The 24,447-nt window shown below is 42.1% G+C and overlaps 2 protein-coding genes across 3 annotated transcripts in view; one reads left to right on the top strand and one right to left on the bottom strand.

Annotated features, from left to right (window-relative positions):
• The first annotated feature begins 6,125 nt into the window (after window positions 1-6,125).
• The window catches only part of LOC408646 (monocarboxylate transporter 12), a 48,681-nt gene continuing 30,359 nt past the window's right edge, over window positions 6,126-24,447 (top strand). Inside the window, exon 1 of one of the 2 annotated variants that reach the window (XM_016910883.2) lies at window positions 6,126-7,722. In XM_016910883.2, coding sequence (XP_016766372.2) covers window positions 6,510-7,722 — 1,213 coding nt within the window. In that variant the 5' untranslated portion in view covers window positions 6,126-6,509. Of the gene's footprint in view, window positions 7,723-10,289; window positions 12,001-24,447 lie in introns of those variants that run through there. The other variant, XM_016910887.2, reaches the window with a different exon arrangement.
• LOC725415 (BTB/POZ domain-containing protein KCTD16) overlaps window positions 18,408-24,447 on the bottom strand; it is an 89,262-nt gene continuing 83,222 nt past the window's right edge. Inside the window, exon 3 of the transcript XR_003305640.1 lies at window positions 18,408-19,347. The gene's annotated coding sequence lies outside the window, so the exon portion shown is untranslated. The remainder of the gene's footprint in view (window positions 19,348-24,447) is intronic.

Genomic DNA, 24,447 nt, shown 5'->3' with positions numbered 1-24,447 from the left:
TCGCAGTGTGATTAATTGACGCATTCATACCCTTTGTTTCAGATGAGGACGATAGCGGTAAGTTTTTAACGTCGAAATTGGAGGATGGAGCAAGTTGGATTTATCGTTCTTCCACTCGTGAGAAAATTTCCCTCTTTCCGTTTTTTTTCTCTCTCTCTCTTCCCCTCTTCTGCATTTCTACACAACATTACACAAAGTTGTGGAAAGAGCAGCTGTTATTTAAATTAATAAAACGTTAAACGTTAACGGACGATGTTACCGGAAAATTAAATCTAAACGCAATTAAAACGGAGGATTACATAAAACCTAAAGAGGGGAGCTACGAGTACGAGCTATTTTAGCGATGCACACTTTCCGCTTTTATCCCTCTGGGAAATAAGATAAGAGGACAATGCGGTATTTGCAACTTGTAAATCGCGGCCGTCCCTAAAAAGATCAAACGCTGTTCGAAGCCTACTTGCGAACGCGGCGTAAACAACATTTTATATACCGCTCTCAAGAATAAATATCAACTTTAATTAGAATAAAAACTAGCTCTTCACTCCGAGCCAACAACAACAACAACACGGTTGATACGATAATGAAATGCGCTCGTGGGAAATTTCCTCCGCTGTATACGCGGATATGCCCCGTCGCCTTATTTAAGCGCAATGTGCTCCAATTATAATTTCTTTGCCGGACCGAAAAAACCAGCGACTCTATCCCCATATCCTTCTATTCTCATCTAGGACACGACGAATTTTTATCACTTTATTGCGAATCCAGATTTTCAATCGATCTCGTTTTTTTTTTATACTTACACGTTACAAGAAATTGTATTTATCATCTCATCCATCTGATGAGATTTTCATCCGAGAAAAATCTTATCCCTTGTTTCTTCATCGATCCTAAGAAATCATATATCGCAAGATAAGCGAATAATAATTACTGGCATCTCGCAATTCGACACGATACTTTGGCAACAAGCGAAATCTATCTAATCAAATTTTTTTCCCACCGGTTCGTCTCGGCGTGGCAGGAAGAGCTATAACGATATTGTAGACAGGATGAATATACGTCCCCTCTATAATAAAAATCATCCCTTTTATCACGCTCCTATTTTTTTTTCTTTTTGCTATCCCTCTCGCGTTCCCAACGAAATCTCTTGAAATGGCGACACGAGAAGTCGAGTGAAGAGTGGAGAGAAACAGGGGAGAGGGGGAGCGGTTCTCGCTATTCTTGAAAGGAAGCGTTTAGAGAGCGGTAAACAAGGGGTCGAATTCGAAATCCGCGCTAGCCACGGATCCAGATAAATTTTACGAGGCGCATAAAGCGACGTTGGAAGCACCGGCAAGGTCATAACGAAGTTTAATAGTTCACGAGCAAAGCGTGTCCTGCTCGGTTGTTAGACCGAGGCGTAGATAAGAGGAGGGAATGTTATTCGGCGAGGAGATAAGTGACTTTCGAGCTTCTCTCGTTATCTCTCTCTCTCTCTCTCTCGCTCTATCTCATTTCATCGTTGGATATTACACGAGAATTTCTAGAGTGGACTAGAGATGCCGGAGATCCTTTTGGGGTCGGAGATATTCACCGACTGGACTCGAGAGTCCGAGTATAAATTTCGTGGCGCGAAATTAGAGAGGGGTGTTGTAACGTTTTCCCCGAAAAGAATACAATTTTGGACTTTGGATGGTGTTTGATTTCGATAGATTCTTTAAGTGAAATCGATCAAATATATTCCATTTCAATGAATGGAAATGAGACGAGGTGTTTTTATCGGAAGGCGAAAGGAAACGATTTCCAAGCGATACGATCATTGGGATTATCACGAGCATAAGGAAGCGAGAAAATGGAAGAATAGTCTTTTATACGCGTCTGCGACAGCGCGCGTAATTTATCATGGGAATACGTAGCATGTTATATTGGAAGGGAAGAGTTATCACTCGAAGCGCGCCCCGTGAAAACTGTACGACAAGATCTAGCGTGTGCATGTACGACAAACTTGTGCGATGTTTCTGGCATATCGTTACAAAGCAACGACATTACACGCGCTACGTGTTTAGTTCGCATTATCGAGATAAGCTAAGTTATTTACTCTCGTTCCTGGTGTGATGCCCGGTATACCGACTAATGAAGAAGATAGTAGATAAATCCTCGGTGTTTATTCCGCGTCAACGCTTCAATTTAGACTCGCTTTAATGCCTCGATGTATGCGCATATAACCCAAGAAACAATCGATCAACTTCGAAGAACCACGTTCATCGATTGAAACACGAGAAGTGGAATGGAAAGAAATTTTACTTTTTTTACTCATTTTATCCTATCTTAATTATTCCCAATACGATGGATTCAGATCCTGAACAAATCTATTTCAAAGTATCTCGATATAGTAGCGTAATCGATAAATAATCGATTGTAAAGAATCACGTAATCCATTGATTAAAACACGAAAAACGGACGGAAAGAAATTTTATCTTAATTATTTTCAATACTTGGTGGATTCAATAGATCGTGAACAAATCTAGTATCATTTGCCAACGTCTCTTTCTGCAATTGATGAAACGTTTCCTCGATTTCTCCAAACATTTCCTCGGTTTGTCCAAATCGTTTGAAGACTGAAAGGGTTAAACGAAGAGAATGGCACGCATCAAGATCGACCCGGTTCCGCGTAATCGTAAGTCGCAGCAAGTGGAACGGATCGACCGGATAACGTATTATCGAGGCGGTCGTAACCACGACCGCTAGATAAGCAGGTAAAAAGAGGGCGGGTAACACGCGCGAGCCAGGTTAACGCGCGCACGCTCTCTTAAATCTCGTTCTTAATTTTTGCCCGCCTCCAGATAAGCCTCGAGCGAACTCGCTCCAATGTTGGCTCGCTCGAGTTTTGATTAACCTTTCGACGACAAGATCGCACAGATCACACGTGTTTTTCGTTGTGTGTAATGCGAGCTGTACAGAGGATGCCGCAACTATTAGGAAACAGGATGAGCCAGGTTTTTCCGGTTGCATTTCTGTAGTTGCGTTTTCACGCGCTTTGATACGAAACTGTTTAAATTAAAAGTGAATTACGAGTTTGCGATAATAAAGAAGAGAATTAATCACCGAGTGACGAGGAACAACAATGTTGAAAGGTCGACAAAGGGATATTATATTGGAAAAGTTATCCCGAAAGGAGGAAGAAATCTAGAAAGGCGATCAGTGGATTATACGAGCGAGAAAACGGGCTTGAAATATTGCCACGGGGATCGTAATAAATCTTGGTCTGGATAAATACTCGGGAAATCATAGTACTTATCCATGATTAATCAAATGGACGTTTATTTTTAACCCGGTAGACAATAATTATAATAAGATACGTAAGATTTTCCCTTCGATTTTCTCCTCTCGATCTTCTCTCTAAATTGAATCGCTGAAAAAAAAAAAAAAAAATTCGGGCCATCCTCCCAAAATTGCTTCCAGCTCCGCACAGCAAATCCGCGCGATACCAATCGTCGAATCGCGTCCCCGCATCAAACGAAATCGTTTAACACGGCTACGAACGAGACCGCCGCCACGCTGCTTCTATGAATCATTTTCAATTTAATAGGAATTCCTTTGAGATACGCGCGTTTCGTCGCCGAACCGGCCCTCCTTAAATTAATACGAGCGTAAATCAATCCTCGATGCGTAAAGCAGGAAACGAGTCGCGTATCTTCTCTCTCTCTCTCTCTTTTCTTCTCTCTCCGTAACGTTAGTTCGTGTCGCGTTAGTTACGAGCATTTAGACGGCATAGCGAGCGCCAATTTACGACGAGCAACACCGGCGACAGACGTCCGTTCTTTTCTCCGCGTGTTTCGAACTCGTCCCTCCTCTCTCTCTTTCTCTTCACGCGGCATCATCACACGTGGAATTCGTATGCATCAAGGCTCGGTAATGTGTTGGCCAGAGATCGTTTATCGCTTCGAACGATCGTAATTTTCGCGACGATTTTTAATTCGAACGCGGTGGGAAGTCTTTCTAGAAACGATAGTTGAAGGGGAAGAGGGGATACCGGAGGTGGAAAATTTATAAAGGTATTTCGATTTTTCTCGTCGGAATATTTTGAATGAAGAATTTTCTTAGAAGGAAAGTTAATTTTTGTTCTTTTTTCTTTTTATTTAAATTTGTTTAAATTTAATTAAATTCGAAAGAAAATAGAGGAGGGGGGATAAGAGTGGAGAAGGTGAAAAGTCCAAGTGGAATTGTATTACACGTTATAGCGCAGCGTTACAGGAAGCAGCTTGATGATGACGACCTCGAGAGAGGTTACAATGCAACTTTTATTATACGTAATTACGTTTTAACGGATTTGAAGAGAATATAGGACGTGACGGAATATAAAATACTTACTTCGTTAAAGGAAAAGACGTATTAAAGGAGAACGAGTCACGCAATTTACTAAACCACCGTACTTAATCACAACCTCCTGCGTTAAATAGAAACGGTAATTACACGTTGCGATAGTCTAGATAATTTTATATCGTCCGAACCATTATTCTCCAATTTGTCTCTTCGCGAAATATATCGTGTCTCTCTCTCTCTTTCTTCGTGTTATTTAAATAACGCGCAAGCATCGTATTACGCGAGGCGCTTTTAATTACAAAATTAGAAAATCATTGTCACCCAACTCGTTTATTAATTTTCCTCTGGTCGCATCCTCGTTTAAAAGTTGAATTTTTCATCGAAAATTTTAACAATTTTATCCGACATTTTACTCAACAACGCTTACCATTCTCGCGGAATCATCTGTATAAAACTTTGGCGCATTGTAGATCATTACAGATCAAGCAACGTATCAAACTCGTATCGCACGACAAGAGACGTTAAAAGTGCGATAAGATCATCGCGGCCAATCTTCCGACAGGCGAGAATTTTTACGACTTTTCCACTGTCCCCTAAAAATCCAGGTCGCTCGATGTCGAGGGCGTGTGTCTTCCCGACGCCTTCACCCTCTTTCGCCTCATTTACCGAGGGGCGACCTTCCCCTCTCATAACTCATTGTCCTCGTGCCGCGTCCCACTCTTCAATCGAGTAGGTAGCCGCCCTCGAGCAAGCCACGAGTCCTGAGGGCAGGTCGGATCCACTCTTGCGAATCCCGTAATCGATCGTTTCTCACTTGCACACACGGATTGATTTCCGCCTATTTTTCCGCCGTTCGATTTCTTCTTCCACGTCTGAATCGTCTTGATTCTCCATCAAATTCGATCAAAAGATTTTACATTTGATGATATATAATTTTGTCTTTCTTTTTTCTTCGTCGATGAATATTCGAACTCGTGGAACGAGACAGAGGAAAAGAGAGAAAATTCGTGCAATTCTGCGGCAAGGAAAAAAAAAGTGTAGAGACCGAAGTAACGGATGGTTATTTAGTATCGTCGCGTGTCTTTAAGTTAATGATCGTAATATACGGATGAATAAACAGAATAATAAAGGAAACACGGGAGATACACATTCCTCTCGCACAATTTACATTCCGTTTCGCTATATTTAATTTCCCAGTCGTTAAACCGGAGGATACTAAAACTTTCTTACCACCTTCAATTCCTTTAAATCAATCTCACGAAACGGAGAACGCTCGGATCGTAAAGATCTCGAATCTTAAACCTACATACGAACTTTATTCCATCGGTTGGCCTGTGAATCATCGGAACTTGGTCGAAGCCGGAAATACCTCGTTGATACCTCGGAAACACGTATAAAAGACATCGGATAACGATCGTGGAAAACGTCCAAACGTCGAACGTTCTCGCGCGACGAGAAAGACGAAAGGCGTCTTTCCTTCTTTTTTACGATCTTCCGCGTCGTGATTTCACTTCGATTCGAACGAAAAGCAGAGATCGAAAAAAGAAATTTCCATTCCCCGATTCTTTGAGATAACTCTCTCTTTCTCCACTGATTGCCACGCGATCGTTTGAAATTGGTGGTCGAGACGCGCGACAGAGAGAACCCTACGTGGCCTCGCGATTCGTCGAATATCGCATGCGCCCGCCATTGGGAAGAGGGAGACAGCGAGCGAGGGAGAGGGAGAGAGAGAGAGAGAGAGGAGAGGGTTGCTCGCAAGTGAGCAGCACGTGCGTAGCAGTCATCCTGGCGCACTCGCCAGGACCGCTTCTTCCTTTTCAAACGATCTTACTCTTCCGTGTTACTTTCTTCCATTTCTTCTCAATTGACAAATCCAGTGGAGCTTCTTTCGAATTCTTCTTCGCGATCGTTAAATCTCGAACACGGCACGAAGGTGGAACAACTCCGTGGAAATCGGACATCAGGCTGTTGAAAAAGAGAAAAATGCAGTCGTTTCGTGAGAGTATCTTCTCTCACGCGAACACAGATCACGGAAACAATAATAATTGTTTGGAGGAAATTTACACCGAACGAGGAAGCATCGTTTTCACCCGTTTTCTCGAGGATCGGATGGGTGATCGTCGAAGGGGAGAATACCGGGAGGAGACGCGTAGATCGATCGATCGATCGTAGGTGCAGACTCGATTCGATGAGGAAACGTTGGAGGAGAGATGAGAGTGCGCGAGGGGGAGCGGAAGAAGATGAGACACAGCAGCTCGTGGCCGGATCGGGCGCCGCAGACGGTGAAAGTGCGCGTGGATCAGTTGTCGCGCGCGTTCACGATCATCCCGGCGATTGGCGGCAGGCTGTTGTTGTCCGGCTCGAGCGACCGGATCGACGAGATCGTCCTGCTCGATCATGGCGGATCCTCGCCGGGGTCCTCGGCCGAGGCGAGGCGGCGATTCGTGGACGGCACCAGGGCAATCGAGTGGAACGGCCACGACGATGAATTGGGGGAAAGTTTGGAACTGCGCGCCCTGCCACCTGACGTTATGAACAAAAGTTGCGGAACAGCGGTGAACTCGGATGGAGGAAGCGGCGAGGCTCGTAAAAGCGAGGGAAAATTGCCTTCGTCGGGAGTTTCCTCGTCCGTGGAGACTGCCAATCCTCGTCCAGACGATCCAGACGATCGACGCGCGAGGGGAAGCAAATCGGATCTCGACGAGGAACGCGGCTCCGCGGCGCAGCGCGAGAGAAGCGAAACGTTTCGAACGAGATCGAAGGAAAAGGAGCGATCGTTGCTGGAGTCGTCCACCGTGCGGACGATCGATGGAGAAGATCGGAGAGCGACGAGGCCTCGCGACTCTCCCTCTCTGCCTCCTTTCGAGGCTATCGTGAGAATAGAGACGGCGGGGAATCGACCGGATGAAACGGGACAATCCGGGAGGGCGGTCAACCCTCAGATCGAGGTGGTGGATTACGACGACGGGACGAGTCGTCGGGCTCGAATGGAGCACGCGTGTCCGAAGTGCACGTCGGAGGGTTTGCTCCGCGAACGAGTGGACCCGTTTCGTTCCCCGGTCTCGAGCAGGAAGAGCATCGCGGGCCGGGGCGATAAAGCGGAAACGAGCCGTAAATATTCAGCGGGCGAGGGGAAAATGAGGAACAGCTGGCGCAGAATAGGAGCGAGAGGTCTAATTGGAGGCGGCAGGGGCAAGGAGAAGGGCGGGCGGAGGAACCCGGTTCTCTGCCGGCCGATCAACGACGTGAGGAAAGAGGCCACCCTGAGGAGGCATTACTATCCCGAGGGAGGCTGGGGATACGTGATCGTGACCTGTTCGGCGCTCGTCCATTTCCTCGGGATCGGTTTGCAGCTCGCGGCGCCTGGCAGCTGGTATCTCACCGCCGAGCTCGTCTTCCATCAACCTGCCCTTCACAGCGCAGGTAACTTTAACTTCTTTTTTTCCCCTATCCTCGCCTCGCGTGGCCCAACCTATCCTCGCTACGAGTGCAACCTAACTTTTACCAAGCTTCGTTGTAGAGTAGAGTTCGCGGATCTCGAGATTTGCATTTTCAACGGTTTCGCTGATTCCTTTCTTGAAGAAGGGATTGTATGGCGAGATTGAATAGGAGAGAGAGAGAGAGAGGAGGTTGCCTCGTACCAATGATGATCTTGGCGTGATTAGGGAAATTTATATTTTGAGCAATGGGGGAGTAATCTTTCGTGCCAAAAATTCCTACCCCCTCCTTCCTCCTCTTCGCAGGCGATAAATTCTAGTTTATTTATATAGCGAGCTTATATTATTTATAGTCCGAATGCCGATGCCAAAAATCTCGGCATTTATCTCCGATACTACAGAAGCTATATTTCATTTCGTTTCGAAAAAAAAGAACTACGATGTTTCGCATCGATGCGCAAAGAAAAAGGGGAAAAAATAAGACTCTAAAAATATATATAAAAGCATCGTGTAACATTACGAAATTGATACAGCACGGTCCGCCCCAGTAAGTCCTTAATTGGCCGTTGCTTTAAAATCGAGAACCTTCGAGGATCGTTTATCTTAATCGGAAGCGACGTTGATTCGGATGGTGGATATCGGCGGTTGTTTTTAACCTCGCGAATTCGGGAGCCGGCCAATCGTCCGATTGGCGCTAAGTGAAAACCTCTTGTCCCAAGATACGATCTTGGGCGGCGGTTCATAAATCAAACGATTTTTACTTTTTTCTTCCTTTCTTTCTTTCTCTTCTCCTCCCTTCGGTCGGCGCCAACGATCGGCTCCCATCGTATTTTACGTATGCACGGCGGCCCGTAGGCTCGCCTCGAGATGCGAAATTACCCTTTGAGGCTGGGCGATAAGAGGCGCGCCGACAGGTGGTGGCCGAGCGTTGTGGAACGGTTAGATCGTTGGCGTTGTTCGGATTGGCAATTTCAGATACAGTTGAGTCATGTTTTCGTTAAGGCGATCCTGTCGAGGCAAGGGTTGAGGAGGAGAGGAGAAAAGAGGTGGAGGTGAAATTTGAAAAATGTCGAGTCACGTTGTTGGCGAGTCGTCGATTTCTTCGGATTTCTCTGTTGTTTAAGTTTTATTCACAGATAATTCATCCAACGAGGTTATTGGATGACGTTAATCGGATCGGAGAATCGATCGATTAATCACTCCAGCAGGTAATAGCTTTATTCGAAACGAATCGTTTTACTCTCTTGAACATTTGTCCAAATGTTTAAGTTCACGCTTTCGAGAAGTCTTGAAACTTATCGACGTATTGTGCAAGTTGTTCGACCTTGTGCGAGTTTTGCAGATTACTCGAAGAGTAAGAGTTAAGGAGGAATTTTATTCGATGATTTTTAAAACCGAAAGTATCCTTTTCTTCTTCTTTTTCGAAAAGAAGTGGCACAATTTTATCTTTTCTCTCTCTCTCTCTCTCTCTCTCTCTCTCTCTCACGCTTCAACGAGCGTAACAAGGATCACGAAAACAGATAAATTATTCCCACACATGGACTGGTTACCTGGTCGTGTTTTATTATTAACGCGCGTTTCAAGCTCCAAGATCGAGCCTTTAAAGGACGAGCTTTCGAAAAATCGAGTCGTTTAAAGGAATGGGGATTCGTATCATTAAAGAGAAATAAAAGCGTTCTCTTCTTTTTCGAAGCGAGGGAAGAGAAGGAGCACGGTGTTAAGAGGCGAAACGACGACTATAATAAACAACTCGTCGCGTCCCAATCAACGGCCCTCGAAACCCCGTTTTAACCACCATCACCTATTTCACGAGTAGAGATCCGACCCATTTAAAAAAGTAATGCTCGTCCTCGCTTCCCCAGCTATCAGATTCGAATCGAGTGGTCAATAATTCCGGCCGGTAATCAACTTATCTTCGGCACACTCTCCACCGAAACTCGGTGATAATATCGGGATAAATCGGTGGTATCGATATCGGGCCAAGGTGATTCTCGTACCTTGGAGGAGGGGAGAGAAAGAAAGGAAAAAAAGAGAAACGACGATAAGGTTTACAGGTTTCTCGACTCCTTGAAAGAGTGCATGCAAATGAAACGTTTTCGCTTCGTTTCATCGACGCCGCACGGAATATTTTAGACTGAGATTGTCCGATCGAGGATAAAAAAGGAAGAAAAAGAGAAGAGGAAGGAAAGAAAGATAAAAGTGGTGATCTTCTCGCTCGACGTAAAAAGAAACGGGACCGAAATCGTGGGTGTCTCGGGGCCCGAGCTGTTTAATTTGGCACGAGAACGTGTGGCGACACCGAGAGGAGGAAAAATCGGGACGATGGTGTTTTATCGACAGTCTGGCCGCGTAGTAAGAGGCTCACGTACGGCTTAACACGTGCAAGGCATCGCGATGCACTTAGCGAAGGACCGATGAGCCTTCTTTCGAGGGACGAGCATTAATTTGCTCGCCGACAAAATGTAACCTTTCGTCGCGTGGGCCAGTTCGAAATGATCCGCGTCCGCGAAACGATCGTGAAATTTCTCTCTCTCTCTTTCTTTTGGAAACGAAGAAAACACCTTCTTCTTGCTCGCAACAAGATTCGAAGATAGATGGATTTTAGTGTAATCTGTTAACGTATCGATTTCCTCTCGACAAAATATAATCTTTCAACGTGTGTACAGTTCGAAAGATTATCTTTCTCCAGTTGCTCGCGGCAGAAGATTCGAATAGTGCTCGAAACTTTAGTGCAATCCATTTTCGAGAACGAAATGTTTGCTACGTGTGAATAGTTCGATAGAAAGTATCGAGGAGATAATTCCTGCTCGTAATCGAGGCTGCATCGGCTTTCGAAGACGCCTCCCTGTAAAAATGTTGGAATAATAGCGTATATGAACTGTTTCGCCCGCGGTGAGCCTCTATTCGTACGCGATACATCGATCCTCGGCCAATCGTAATTTCCATCTCGAAAAACCGTCCCTCGAAATGGACGTCGGAGCTGGAGGGTCGTCGAGGAACGGGGGTGATACGTATCGAAGGATACGTCGCGACTCTTACAGCGCGGCGATGATTAACGAGACCGAGATCGAGGACGTGAAAAGCGAAGAGATGACGGCGACGAAATGTCAACAGCCAACTCCCCGACGAAAACAGTCGAAGTCGCCCGACGACAATCTCGACCAGTGTGAAACGTGGTCCGTGGAAAGTTGCGCGTTTGCTAAACGAGACCTGACTAGGACCTCGTCCATAGACACGACCAGGTCCTGGAACGAGAGCGTCGAGGTACCCGTCGAGATCTTCCTGTCCCATCCCGAACTCTGGACCAGATTCGGGGCCAATAAATGCTTCCCAACTATGAAACCGTCCGACGGATGGCAGTGGCTGTGCCAGTGCCGTTGCAGCCAGTGCCATTACCATCGTCGCAAGATCTCCACCTGCTCGAGCAGGGATCACGCGTTCCTCGGCTACAAGAGGAAGGATTCCGGCCACTCGGTGTCCACCTGCCAGAGCATCCTTCCGCCCTCTTCCGGCAGGAACTCGGTCGCCAGTCTGCTGCACGAGATCAAGGAGGATCTCGCGGGTCCTCGACGCGGGACCATGGACGAGGAGGAGGAGGTGACGAGGCGCCGCCACTCGGATCAAACTCAGTGCGGATCGAAGATCGGCCGCGTGGATAGTCGCCGATTCTCCGAGCAGACGTTAGCCAGAGTCGTCGAAGGAGTAGTTGGAAGAGGCAGAGAGGAGAGCAGAGCGTTTAGAACGCGTTCCGCGGAGGATAGGGAGAGGTCGAGAAGAGCGAGCGAGCGAGGTTGGTGCGAGTCCTCGTTGGAGAACGGAGAACCGTTGACGGAAAGGTTGATGGAGGGGAAGGTGGTGGAGAAGGGCGAGAGGCGGAGGGAGAAGAGGAGGAGGGAGAGGAAGGAGGAGAGTTCGAGGGAGTCGTCGACGGAGCGTCGCAGGAGCAGCGTGAATATTACGCCGAAAATGATGAGGAGACGGTTCTCCGAGCAGCTGATACTCGAGGGTGGTTTGGGCAGCGTTCAAGATTACGAGGATCTGGTGGAGGGAGCGGGGGAGGGGGCCGAGGAGGAGTCTTTCACCGCGGCGAACGCTCGGAAGAGAATCACTCTCAGGAGGCATTATTATCCCGAGGGCGGGTGGGGGCGCGCGATCGTGTCGGCCGCAATTCTCGTCCAACTGATATGCCACGGAGTTCAGCTTGGCTCGGGCGTGTTGCTCGATCCGATGGCGGAACGATTCCCGCGCGATGCGAGCCATACAGGTAGGAATCAAGTTGAAGCGATGGAAATACTATAAAATGGGATTTTTTTTTCCATGACTGTGATCACTGAAAACAATTAACAAGTTTACGAGAAATGGAAGAAACTCTTAAAGTTAGAGTATATATATTTTTCATGATTTACATATTCCTGTGAATTTCAAACATTTCGCAAGAAAAAACAACTTGTTGTTTCTCGATTCGTCGTGAACTAGATTTCGAAAGGGATTAAAGGGAAAGACACGGATAGAAACGAACGTCGGAGGGGTAATGGACGAGGCAAGGATAAGAAAGGAAACTTTTCACCGAGACGAGGAAGTCGAGAGTCGAGATACGCGCAGAGTACGCGATTCCATACACCTGCACGGCAACTGTCGTCCCGGAGAACGGTACTTACCTACCGTAACTCGCACTCGCGGCTCGCGCACGAGTCCTGCGTTCTATATTGCACGCGACCGTGCACTCTTAACCCACATGAGTTTGTACAAACGCGCGTCGATCGCGAGAATCTTAATCTCGAGAATTTGTTCGATTCCTCTTCTATCTCTCTCGGAGAAGAAAAATTTAATCCATCGGCGATCGGTTGGAAATATCTGTGCTATCTACTTGATTTTTTTATTTTTTCCTTTGGAAGTATTTAAACGTTGAAGAGATTTTTAGCATAATTATTGAGAGCAATGAAAATGCAGATCGATAAGTGTAGATATGTTATGCCGATCAAATTTAAGATTGTTTGGGGATAGTTTAAAAGATTTTTTGTAGCAGCAGAATTGATGGAACGAAATCTTTCGTACAAAGATATAAAAATCTGGAAAATGGGTTATTGCAATTTTTAAGAAAGCTTCAGGAAAATCAGGAAATCACGTATTTTACGACGATTGTGAGAGCCGAATCACATTTGGAAAGTCGTAAAAAAAAAGAACGTTAAACGAAAGATTTTCATACGATACGAAAAAATTTTAATTTTTTATATAATTTATTTTTAATTCCAATTGATTATTTTTAAATTTATTTAAGGATATTGGATATTGCAGCGTATGTTGCAAATGAGAAAAAGTTGTAAACGAATTTATTAAATTTCATTCATAATTACAAATTATGTATCTAGAAAAAGATCTAGAATACATAAATTATCATCAAGCGAAGAATTTATATTTTTTATATTAAAGCTTAACACGTTGTAATATTTATTATTAAAAGAGAAAGTATGATCATCAATTGATACCCCGTATGAGATCACGCGCCAAAAGGAAACGTAGACAAGGAGAGCAAATGGTAGGTAAAGGACAGAGATATGTTAAAAATATTGAAATCAGCGCCATCTTCAGTTTGCCGCAAATGAAACACAAAAGAAAAGGATAGCGAATGATAAGAAAAGGATAGAAATAGTATAAGAACGAACTGCTAGCGCCATCTCTTAAATATCTTTGGAATTTATTTTTAAAGCGATGTCTTTAGTATTCACGAGATGGCACTGACGGTACAGGGAATAAGAATTAACCGTCAGTGCCATCTTATGAATATTAAAAATACTTTTACTACGAGCAAGTTCAAGGAATATGTCAGAGATGGCGCCAAACGTTAATTCTTATTCTATCTCTGTCCTTTTCTTATCATTTTCTGTCCTTCCTTTTTGTGTTTCATTTACGGCACACTGAAGATGGCGCTGATTTCAATATTTCGTCCTATCTCTGTCCTTCTCGCACTATTCACTCTCTTTGTCTATCCTTTGCCTATCCTATACGTGCATTCAAGAGACGTTCCGATACTTGATCAACTTATTTTTTTTTTTTCCTTTTATAATCGAATATATCGTATTAAATACAATATATTCTATAAATATAAATAAATTTTCTTTTTGTATATTCCACATACATGTATACTTTTATACATCTTTAAACATTAAATAATAGCTAATGGAATGAATATCAGAGAAATATTTTTATTTACTTATAATTTAATTAATTCTAACTTCAACTCGCTTAAATTACAATTACGTCGAAAATAATATGTATGTGGAATATTTCAATTAAAAAAAAAAAAATAGTAATAATAACAATTAATAATAACACAAATTTCAAATTTTAATCAACGACGATGAAGGATATAAGAAATATCAGGAGAAATGAAATTATTCTTTGATAAACTATAGGGAAATTATCGAAATAAGAAATTCTATCTTATCGATATCATCTATCGCGTCCCGTTATAAAGAAAGGCGACGGAAAAATACGAATTGTTTCACTGCGACTCTCGGCCACGACGAAATCCGTAAAAAGCGATTGCCACTGGCAGAGGGCAAGGACCGCTATCAGCTCGGTGGAAAGGATAATTCCACGCTAGGAATGAAATCCTCCGGCCACCAGAGAGCTTTCGTTCTATCTTTTTTTTCGGATTGTTACATCGCTTCGCTTTCTTAGACCGAACTGCAATTCTTCGCTACGCCGAGTTCCATGCATCTGCAATATACGTGAACCCGAATCCTTATTTGGATCTCGACCACAAGAACGATATTATTCACTGTTCTTCGCTCGTCATATTTCTTCTCCGATGCTCTCCTATGTATACGTATATACATGTAAAATTTGATCGATCTGGTTGCAAGATCTCGACCATTTTCTTTCCAAGATATATTTGTTTTTTAAAAATCTTATAATAAAGTGGCATTGACAGTGTTTACTTCAAGTAATTAAAATGAAGGAAAGAAGAAGACGTTGAAAGATTATTAGTCGACTGAAGAAAGAAGCTTGAAATTGAAATTCGTGACGAGTAATGTAGATTTTCGATATACATATAAAATTTGATCGATCTGGTTGCAAGATCTCAACCATCCTTTCCAAGATATTTCTACTCTATATTTGTTTTTTAAAAATCGTACAATAAATGACATTGATAGTGTTTACTTCAAGTAATTAAAATAAAGGAAAGAAGAAGACATTGCAAGATTATTAGTCGACTGAAAGAAGAAGCTTGAAATTGAAATTCGTGATGAGTAATGTAGTAATATGAGTAATGAGTAATACAATAAAATAATATTGACAGTGTTTACTTCGAGAAAACGAGTAGTTAAAATGAAGGAAAGAAGGAGACGTTGCAAGATTATTAGTCGACTGAAGGAAGAAAAAGCTTGAAATTGAAATTCGTGACGAGTAATGTAGATTTTTGATATAAAAATAATACAATAAAATAATATTGATAGTGTTTACTTCGAGAAAACGAGTAGTTAAAATGAAGGAAAGAAGAAAACGTTGAAAGATTATTAGTCGACTGAAGGAAGAAACTTGAAATTGAAATTCGTGACGAATAATGTAGATTTTCGATATACATATAAAATTTGATCGATCTGGTTGCAAGATCTCAACCATTCTTCTCAAGATATTTCTACTCTATATTTGTTTTTTAAAAATCATACAATAAAACGATATTGACAGTGTTTACTTTGAGAAAACGAGTAATTAAAACGAAGGAAAAAAGGAGACATTGAAAGATTAGTTAGTCGATGGAAGGAAGAAGCTTGAAATTGAAATTCGTGATGAGTAATGTAAATTTTCGATTGGTGATGGCTATATATAAAGAATTGGCGAGAATCTTATTACGTACGTGACTAATGCTTTTGTATAAGAAAATCGGATATCCGTTCGACAGATCGATAAATCGTTCAACTTGACCGAATCACGGAGTGACAAATGCCGTTTAGTCGGCATGAATGCAAAATAGCCGGGGGAAATAAACCTAGTTCTAGCTTCTAGTTTTGCAGAAAACGAGCTCGAACAATCTCATTTTCTCGAATTCGCCATAACTCGATAATTAAATAATTTTCTTTGCTACTTGTGAATTCTTATAGTAAAAGAATCGAGCATTTAATCAAATTTATACATTTAAAAATACTCTTCAATACAATGAAAGCCTCGAAACTGTATTTCGATTCTATCGAACTTATCCAAAAAAGAAAAATAGAATTCAAAGCGTTAATAATAGCGGTAAGTAAATAAAACGCGACGCGAGTAAGATTCTTTCACGGGGTGTAAACCATAAAGATAGATTTTTACGGTCCAGAGGCGACCGTGCGTCACGGACATCCGAGGCAGCATCGAGAGACAGCATCCTCGAAACAGTCTCGAGACAACCGCTGCAACTCGTCCTGTTGTATCGTTGCTTCCACGAGTCAGGTGGTTGGAAAAAATTCGAGATGGTGGTTGGCGAGAGTGGATGGCAGAGATGCACTCACAACCCCCGAGGGCACAGTTCTCCTTCCTTCCTTTTCTTTCAAAGATAAGATTTGCGGGGAAAACAGAAGCCATTGTCTGCGGCTTTGAAAGGATTCTAGTATTGGAATCTCGGGGATGGGAGGAGGGAGGAAGCTTAAATGTCGAAAGACTGAAACTGAGATTGCAATATAGATGGAAATCTTATTAAAGTTCTTTTATTTAATCCGACAAACTGGAGATTTTTCGGTTTTGCCATTATCCATAAAATTAGTGTCCATTTTTATCGGGATAGAATTGATCTTCGTCCATTAATTTAAATTTGCCAGAATAATTGATGATGTATCATTAATATCAACGATAAGACGAAGATATCGACGATGATCGAAATAATAATAACAATAATATCGTAAGCAGAAATGAGAGAAGCAAGAATAGTCAAAACATAGGATCGAACAGATACATAATTCTTTCATACCTCTTTTTCAATCGAGAAGGATAGAAAAAAAAAAAATTGGACTGACGCACGATTCCACGTATTTAAATGGAAAAATCCATTCGTCGAGGATGCACGGACGATCGATTCACGCGACTTAGCCGATTCCTCGTAAATTTTCCATGCCCTTGCGAAACGACACGATACCGGCTGGAAATAACGTACATCCGCTGATTGTTAGTGTACAGCGCGTCTGGTTTCACGTTCGTTTCTTTTCTAGAAGACGTGGAGATATTTACTTGATCGATTTAGAAATTCTCGCTAAGTTTGTGAATCCAAGTTTTTCTTTCGTTCACTCACAAATTACGAACGTTCAATTCGTATCAAACGCATAATATAAATATACGATTAACCCCTTAACCTACGATTTACGTTCGAGAATTTTGGGCCGGAAACGTAAACAATGAACGTAGAGAAACAACATTTTTACATCTATCAGAAAGCTTCGAATTATATCACATCATTGCAGATTATTAATTTTGTATTACTGATTTTTGTGTAAATAAACTTTTTGTAGTACTTGCATCTACATTATTGCATCAGACTGTAATTACATATCAAATATTCCACAAATATTTATAATTTTAAGAGGGTACTACCGATCATCGTACTACAGGTTATAATTATAGGTTAAGGGGTTAAAATTATCCTAATCGACGAGAGAATCGCGTTCAAAAAATAAAATATTCCAAAAGTTACATGGAACAATTTCGAAACGGATGATAATCTTCCGTCAACGAAACGCGCAAGATCGGCGTCAATCGGTCGGAATTGCAGGGCGTTACGTCATCGAGGCATGTAAAATCCGATCCGAGGCGAATCTTTATCGGACGGTGGATCGCGGACGGTGGAGCAGGAAGATGAGATGGAAGCGGAGGCGAGGTCGGTTAATGACATTCCACGCGCGGGCACGCGCCGCTATCCGGGAGAAAAAGTTTACGGTTGCACGGCGAGCGTTCCTCCTCCGCGGGGCGGTGGTGGTGGTGGGTTGGCGAATCGAGTTTTACTTTCGTTCGGGTGAAAGTGGTAGCCCACTTGCCCTCCCCGCTGCCGAGGAACACCAGCTTATCAGACGTTTTTCTTATTCTTATTCCGCTCTCCCCATAACCCCTCTCAGACCAGTCGTTTCCACGAAGCATCTCGTTTCGGTGGAAGCATCTCTCCGCCTCGAGACGAGACGAGTCTCGTTCCTCTCCTCTTTTCCTTATTGGTTCACCGACCAAGCAAGTAAGCGTTACGATCCGTTTCTTCTTTTTTCTCCTTCTCCTCCTCCTCCTTCTTCTTCTCTCTGCGTATATATATGTGCGTGTTTATTCCATTTTATTTCTCTTGCCTTTTCTCGTTGCTTTTCTTCCTTCCTTTCTTTCTTTCTTTATTCCCGGCAGCTTAAGCTGTTTGTTTCCTTCCTTCGTTTTCGTTTACGAGCATAACAGGCTGTGTATCAAGCGCGCGAATCGCAATAAAGCGTTGCTCTTTATTACGCTCCTCTAGTTTCGAGTTCTTTATCAGGCGAGAAGTGTAAATACGCGTCCGCCGCGCGGCTCGTGAACGCGAGAGCGCGTTGGGTTAAATATCAAGCGAGTGGATTAGGTCGCGACGCGGCTAAATTGGTCTCATTGAGGCGTGCATCGAAGGGAATTGGAAAAATTGGTCGCAAGGGATTAACGGGAATGGTTATCTCGATAAAAGGAGGAAGATTTGTTTTTCGCTCGTGGAGGGTTTAATTGGTTTATTTTATTTGAAATAGTCGGGTAACGGGATTAAAATATTCGTAAAATTAACTCGTGCTCTTTTAACGCGCGATAATTTGAAGATAAGAGTTGAATAAAAAAAATAATTGAAATAATTTGAAGAAAAAGAAGATTCGGATCCGAGAAGATTCTTCGTAATAAAGAAATTTTATCAAGAGGTTGTCGAGCGCGTATTTAAGGCTTTCGCGTCGCGCCAGGGGATGCGAAATAAAACGAGGAAAGTTACAATGGAAGATGGGAAAGAAACAGCCAGGAAATTTGGAAAATTTATATATTCTACTTTAATCGTGTTTACAATCGTGTCGCTTTTAAACTGTACAATTTATATCGAGAGAAATTCAGAATGTTTAAAGAAATGTAAAGAAGAAGAAAAAAATTAATCAGCCTGATTTTCCGCTTTAATATCCGTGTTGAACTTTTTCTCATTAATATTCTTCCCGTAACAAGAAGGAAAATTGAAACGTAAAAATTTAAAGACCGTGGCACAAGGTTAAACCGGTAATACTTAAAGGTATAATTAAATACGTAACCGCTACCTTAAAAAAACTCCATTAAACCATTGAACACGCAATTAGCAACCTGCTTTCAAATTCATCAACGAGCAAACTACTGTAATCTTAATTTCAATTGCAAATTAGAAATCTTCGATTGAAATGCGATTAATAAATGAATTTAAACTTCAGTCTGGTTTAATCTAGACACAAGATACAAGATTGGAATGAGATGCAAACCGGAAGCAACGTGTAAGAAACGTAAATGAGTACGTGTAACGCAACGCTACTAATTGCTCGCGTTGAAAAACCACTTAATCCAAGGCTCATTTGATTTTAGATGAAATTCGCACGAGGAATTCGTTCGGGATGAAATCTTCGTTCCATTTCTGCTTCTTCTGCTTCACCTGCAACCATCTCAAATGATGAAACTTTGGTAGTTGTTTAAAGTTGTATCGCGATGTGGATCGATGGGAATTGTTTCTTTCTTTATTTTTATTTATTCATTTATTTTTTAATGTTTGAAGGAAATTTTTAAAAATTGATAAAAATAACCATGAATTATAACAACGATCGCAAGATCAGAAAGTGGTTGTTTGTCTTTTAGAAAGGGAATAAAGTTACAGGCTTTCGAAGATGCGATTAAGGGATGGAAATCAAGCTTGAATAGAAAATTTGAATTCTAGATAATAAGATATGGATTTACCTGAAAGATTTTCTATAATTAATCTATTTTCTAAGCAAAATATTTGGAATCGTGTAAGGATGTGCGTTTATTTATGAAATTTGTGAAATGTAAGAGATTTATTTAGATATTAATTTCGTTGCGTTTCGTGAATGTAATACTTTGATCTATCCAAAGGAATTAAAACTTTTACGGTAGATGTTTCGTTTAGTTTGTATTAAATATTTCTACCCACGGAGAATTCCACTTTTGGACTTGTTCAACGAAAGTTTGGGAATTCGTGCGTGTCAAATGTGTAGCTTGACATTCCATGAGAACGAAATCGGGTTCGTAAGAAACTGTACCCAAGTTAGTTACTCAAACTCTCGTTTCACGGAAACGAATTTGTTAAAATACAGACGAATCTACGAAACATCCCTAATTTATTATTATTTTATTCGAGATGAAAACGAATTTCGAGTTAGAGATAATAAAAAAAAGAAATCTTTTAGATCAGAAAAATCTCACAAATTTATACGTCGAATAAAATTTTACAATTATCAACAATTATTTAAGAAGAAATTTAATTAAAAAAAATTACGAATTGCAAGGAACACTATGTTTGCAAAATTACGATACTTTTCTTCGCGGTATAATTCTCTTTACGTATTTAATAAATGAATAAATTCGTGTAAAATCGTTTCTGAAACTGGTTTTAAACAGCTTAAAACTACATTCTCTTAATTACTCGCCTCTTAACCAGGATACTGTTTAAGAAAACCGACCACGACCACGCGTGATATCCAGATATTTCTTTCTCTTCACCTACAACGCGTTATTTCCAAACCTGCGATCGATTTACCCTAATCGAGAGAGCAGCGATCGTACGATTTCATCATCGACGATCGATGATTCAGACGCACGCTCGCAATCACCTTAAAACGATCGTACGTATATTTACGAGACGTTAATAATCGCGAGACACCGTTTACGCCGAAATAATAATTGATGCAAACGAGTAAAAATCGAGATCATCTCGAGAGGATGCAATATGATTTTCTCACGTTCAATTTATGAAAGATGTTCGTCTGGAACGAGAAGAAATTTATGGACGCGTATTTTCAAACTGAAAAATCTTGATGAATAACCAGTCTCTCTGTTATCATTAACGATCCTTGATTAATTGCTCCTTATCTTTGAATAATCAATGATATTAAAAATCTCTTACGCGTCTTTTAGATTATATTTTATTGTATATTTTGTATCAAAAGTTCATATTAATGTTAATTACTCGAAGACGAAGTTAAAATTATGAAAATTTATCCTAAAATCTACAGTCCAAGTGTTTCCTAATCAAACTTTTAACGCGTTAGGATTCTTCTGTCAATTCTTCCGGTCGAAACATACATCAAAATCTTCCACGACGTTTCTAAGACCACCCTGGGCGCAACTTCCGGTTCGTTTAGAAGCTAGCAACCTGCACCTCGATTCCTCGACCGTTTTGGAATACTCAACTGTGCATGGAGATCGTCAAGCGGCACACGTGTGTGCGTACATGCTTGTGTGTGTGTGTGTGTGTGTGTGTGTGTGTGTGTATGGCTCGCTACGAAAAGAAAACGAGCATCGAAAGGAGAGCAAACAATTCCAGTTATAACCATAGAGAAAAGGTGACTGTTCCGTGACGTGTGTCGCCTTTCTTCCCGCCTTTTTTTCGACTTACCCCTTCTATAAAGATAAATAGAATCCTAGACGTAGAGAGACGTAAAGACACAGAGACGGTCGTGAAATAAATTTCCAAAAATCACGCTTCGTTAAAAATTTCCGTTTCGATCCCGATCTCTATTTTTAACGATCCAGGATAAGATTCCCTCACTTTTCAATGTCGTTCTCGTTCATTCTCAAAGTGTTTTTCTACTTTTTTTCCTTTTTTTGAAAAGAAAGAGGTAGCGATCTACCCCATTAGAAACATAGGATGTCACGTCGTGCGAAATTGCAACGACACGTCTCATCGCTCGCCCGCTCGTCCGGGGAGCGTTAAAGCGTTCGATGCACGAGTCACGAAGCGACGTCCATATTTTTCAACCCGCCCTCCTTTCCAACTCGATCCTCCCCTTTATTTCATCTTCTTTCTTTCTTTCTTTCTCTTCTCTTCTCTCGGGAAGAAGGCGAAGATATAATGTACGGCGTGTCGGTCGCGGCTCTTTCGTCGCGATACCCCGCGACACGATTAAAAAGAATAGAATTGGGCCGGTTAGCTAGGCCGTTCACCTCTCGCCGCCGATCTATTAATTGTCCACCGTCGGGATCCGCCCGATGATGGACTTTCCTCCCTCGCGCGCTCGACGATGTAAAATAGTATCGCGCTGTGCTCGCTGTCTGGAAGAATGCGCGTTGGAATCCAAGGGAAACTGGGACGGGCGAAAAATCACTTGCGCGACGAGTTCAGAGAGAGAGAGAGAGAGAGAGAGAGGATTTTCGACAAGAAACGGGGAGTGATTCTGTAAATAGAGGTATACCGGGAAGGGGGTTGTTGTTCGAGTTTAAAGCGAAACTTCACTTTTCGGGCTATTTTAAGAAGTTTCGAATTTAAAATTTTGACGAATTAAAATTTTTATATATTCTTTCTTTTCTACTACGTACGAGATATCAAAAAATTGTTATTTTGTACAAAAATATCGTTCAAGAATCCTACTAATCCTTTCTAATAATCTTACAAGTAACTGTAAGAACTTGTAAGAAAAACACGAATCGATTTTAACTCAAAAATACACGCACATTTTCCCTATTCTCTATCAAAACTATCACAATTGAATATTTTCTCCTTATTGATCCCCAATTATTGCATCCACCAAAAATCTTCCTGGTCAACTCCACGATCACTCCGATAAGGAAAACTCTGTCATCAATCCGCTCGATATCCAATCAACTCGATATTTCTCGCACGATCCAATCACGGAACAATCATCCGTCACCGCGACGTTAAACAATCTCGCTGGAGGCGAGCGGTGTGCACCCGCGACGCGATTGGAAAGAACGTGAGTGGAAAATCGGGCCGTAGTCGAGGGAGGGGAGGGTGGCACAGGTGCAAAATTGGCGAACGATACCTGCGGCCACGCAAGGATCAGGAGGACGGAGGCGGCAAACGGGCGGCGGTGGTGCGGGCTCAGGACAAGAAGGGGCAAACGATGGAAACAGAGGAAGGGAGGGAGAGAGGCCGGGTTCGCTCGTGGTGGCATCAGTTGCCGGCATCGCGCGATACACTGCACTCTCACAGAGTATCTCTCGAGTACCAGCCTCGTTTCTCGTGCCTCGGTTAACTAACCTCGGCTAGTTTTTCCTCTCTGCTTCTTTTTTTTTTCTTTGTTGTTTTTTTCTTTTGAAAGTTTGAGAACGAATTTGAACATCATCGTTGAATAGAATCGATCGTGAAATCCGAGTTTATTTGGCGAATTAATTGGAGAAGTCGAGGACAATGGTACGCGCGGAATTTTGAGAACTTCGGAGAAGTTGGAAGCAACAAGTTGGAAGAAACGAGTAATTGTTTTTATTTATCGTTTGTTGGGGGAGAGGGAAAATAAATGGTTGGGGAATGACGAGTGGAATCGAAGTTTGTGCAAGGATCTATCGATCGCAGTTTTCAGTGGGATAGTTTGGATCGTGGTTGGAAAGAAAGTTGAGAGGATCACGTGATTGTGATTTCATTTGAAAAATTCGAATTGAATATAACAAGTAGAGAATAACAAATTAATCTTTCGTGTCATTCGTGTTTTAGAAATTTTCCCATACAATCGAAAACTGCCAGTCGATAATCGAAATTGTAATAGATTTACACGATCCTCGTGGCAATGTGTGTTCAAATTTTTGTTAATATTTGCTCGATTCGACGCAATTCGAAAATTCGAGCTATCCAATCTGTTTGAAAATTCCAAAAACATATTCCATCCTTTCCATATAAATCCTTCTTACATTAAGGCGGCAAAATCAAGAGATGAATAATTTCTATCGGAAAAAAAAATTTCTCTTTAATTTCATTAATTTCATAAAACTCGATCGTCTTTTTGTCTCGTACGATGCAACAGAAAAATTCGCCGATTAACCCAATTTTTACGGTATTCACTCGTACGGAATACATATCAATTCGTTACGATCAGGAAAATTACTCGATTCGATTTCACAGCGGAGAACTCGTTTCGCGATCTCATCGCTCTCGCCACCTGTGTTTCTTTTTCTTTTCCTTTTTCTTTTGCCGCAACGTAACAACAACCGTCATCCGATGTCCTCCGATTGTGAAAAACGATAAATCATCTCCTCACCCCCTCCTCTCTCCTCCTCCAATGAAACGAAACGAAACGAAACGAATTTATTAAAAATCGAACATTAGTGGACCGGCGCGTATATTAATATCATCGGTCTGATCGGCCGATCGATGATGCAACAACAAAAGGCAACGCCACGAAACGTAATTTACCGCGGCAGCGTTTCGACAGTGGCCGGTTAATTCACGTTTGCAACTTTCCCGAAAAGTTTCCTCCTCGCAGTATTGCGCAAATTGCCGATACGGCCCTTCTCCGATCGTTTCATTTCGTTTCGGTTTGGCGAAGTATAGGTTTGGGCGAGGAGCGCGTGAGTCGAATACGCGCAGCCGTTATTATGATTTATGCTAATGAATTTGTCACGGGAATCGGGGTGGATTTAATCATTCGGGGGAATAAATATTCCATCGCGAATTGATAAATGTGTAGCTACGTTTCCTTTTCTTTCTTTCTTTTTTTTTTTTTTTTTTTTCGGACGCGTAGGAGAAACGCGTTTTAAACGCGATTGCGCAATTTAAAAGAGCGTAGAA

This window comes from Apis mellifera, linkage group LG1 (assembly GCF_003254395.2).
Source record: "Apis mellifera strain DH4 linkage group LG1, Amel_HAv3.1, whole genome shotgun sequence".
Classification (NCBI taxonomy): Eukaryota; Metazoa; Arthropoda; class Insecta; order Hymenoptera; family Apidae; genus Apis; species Apis mellifera.
This window is presented reverse-complemented; position numbering and strand designations above follow the sequence as displayed.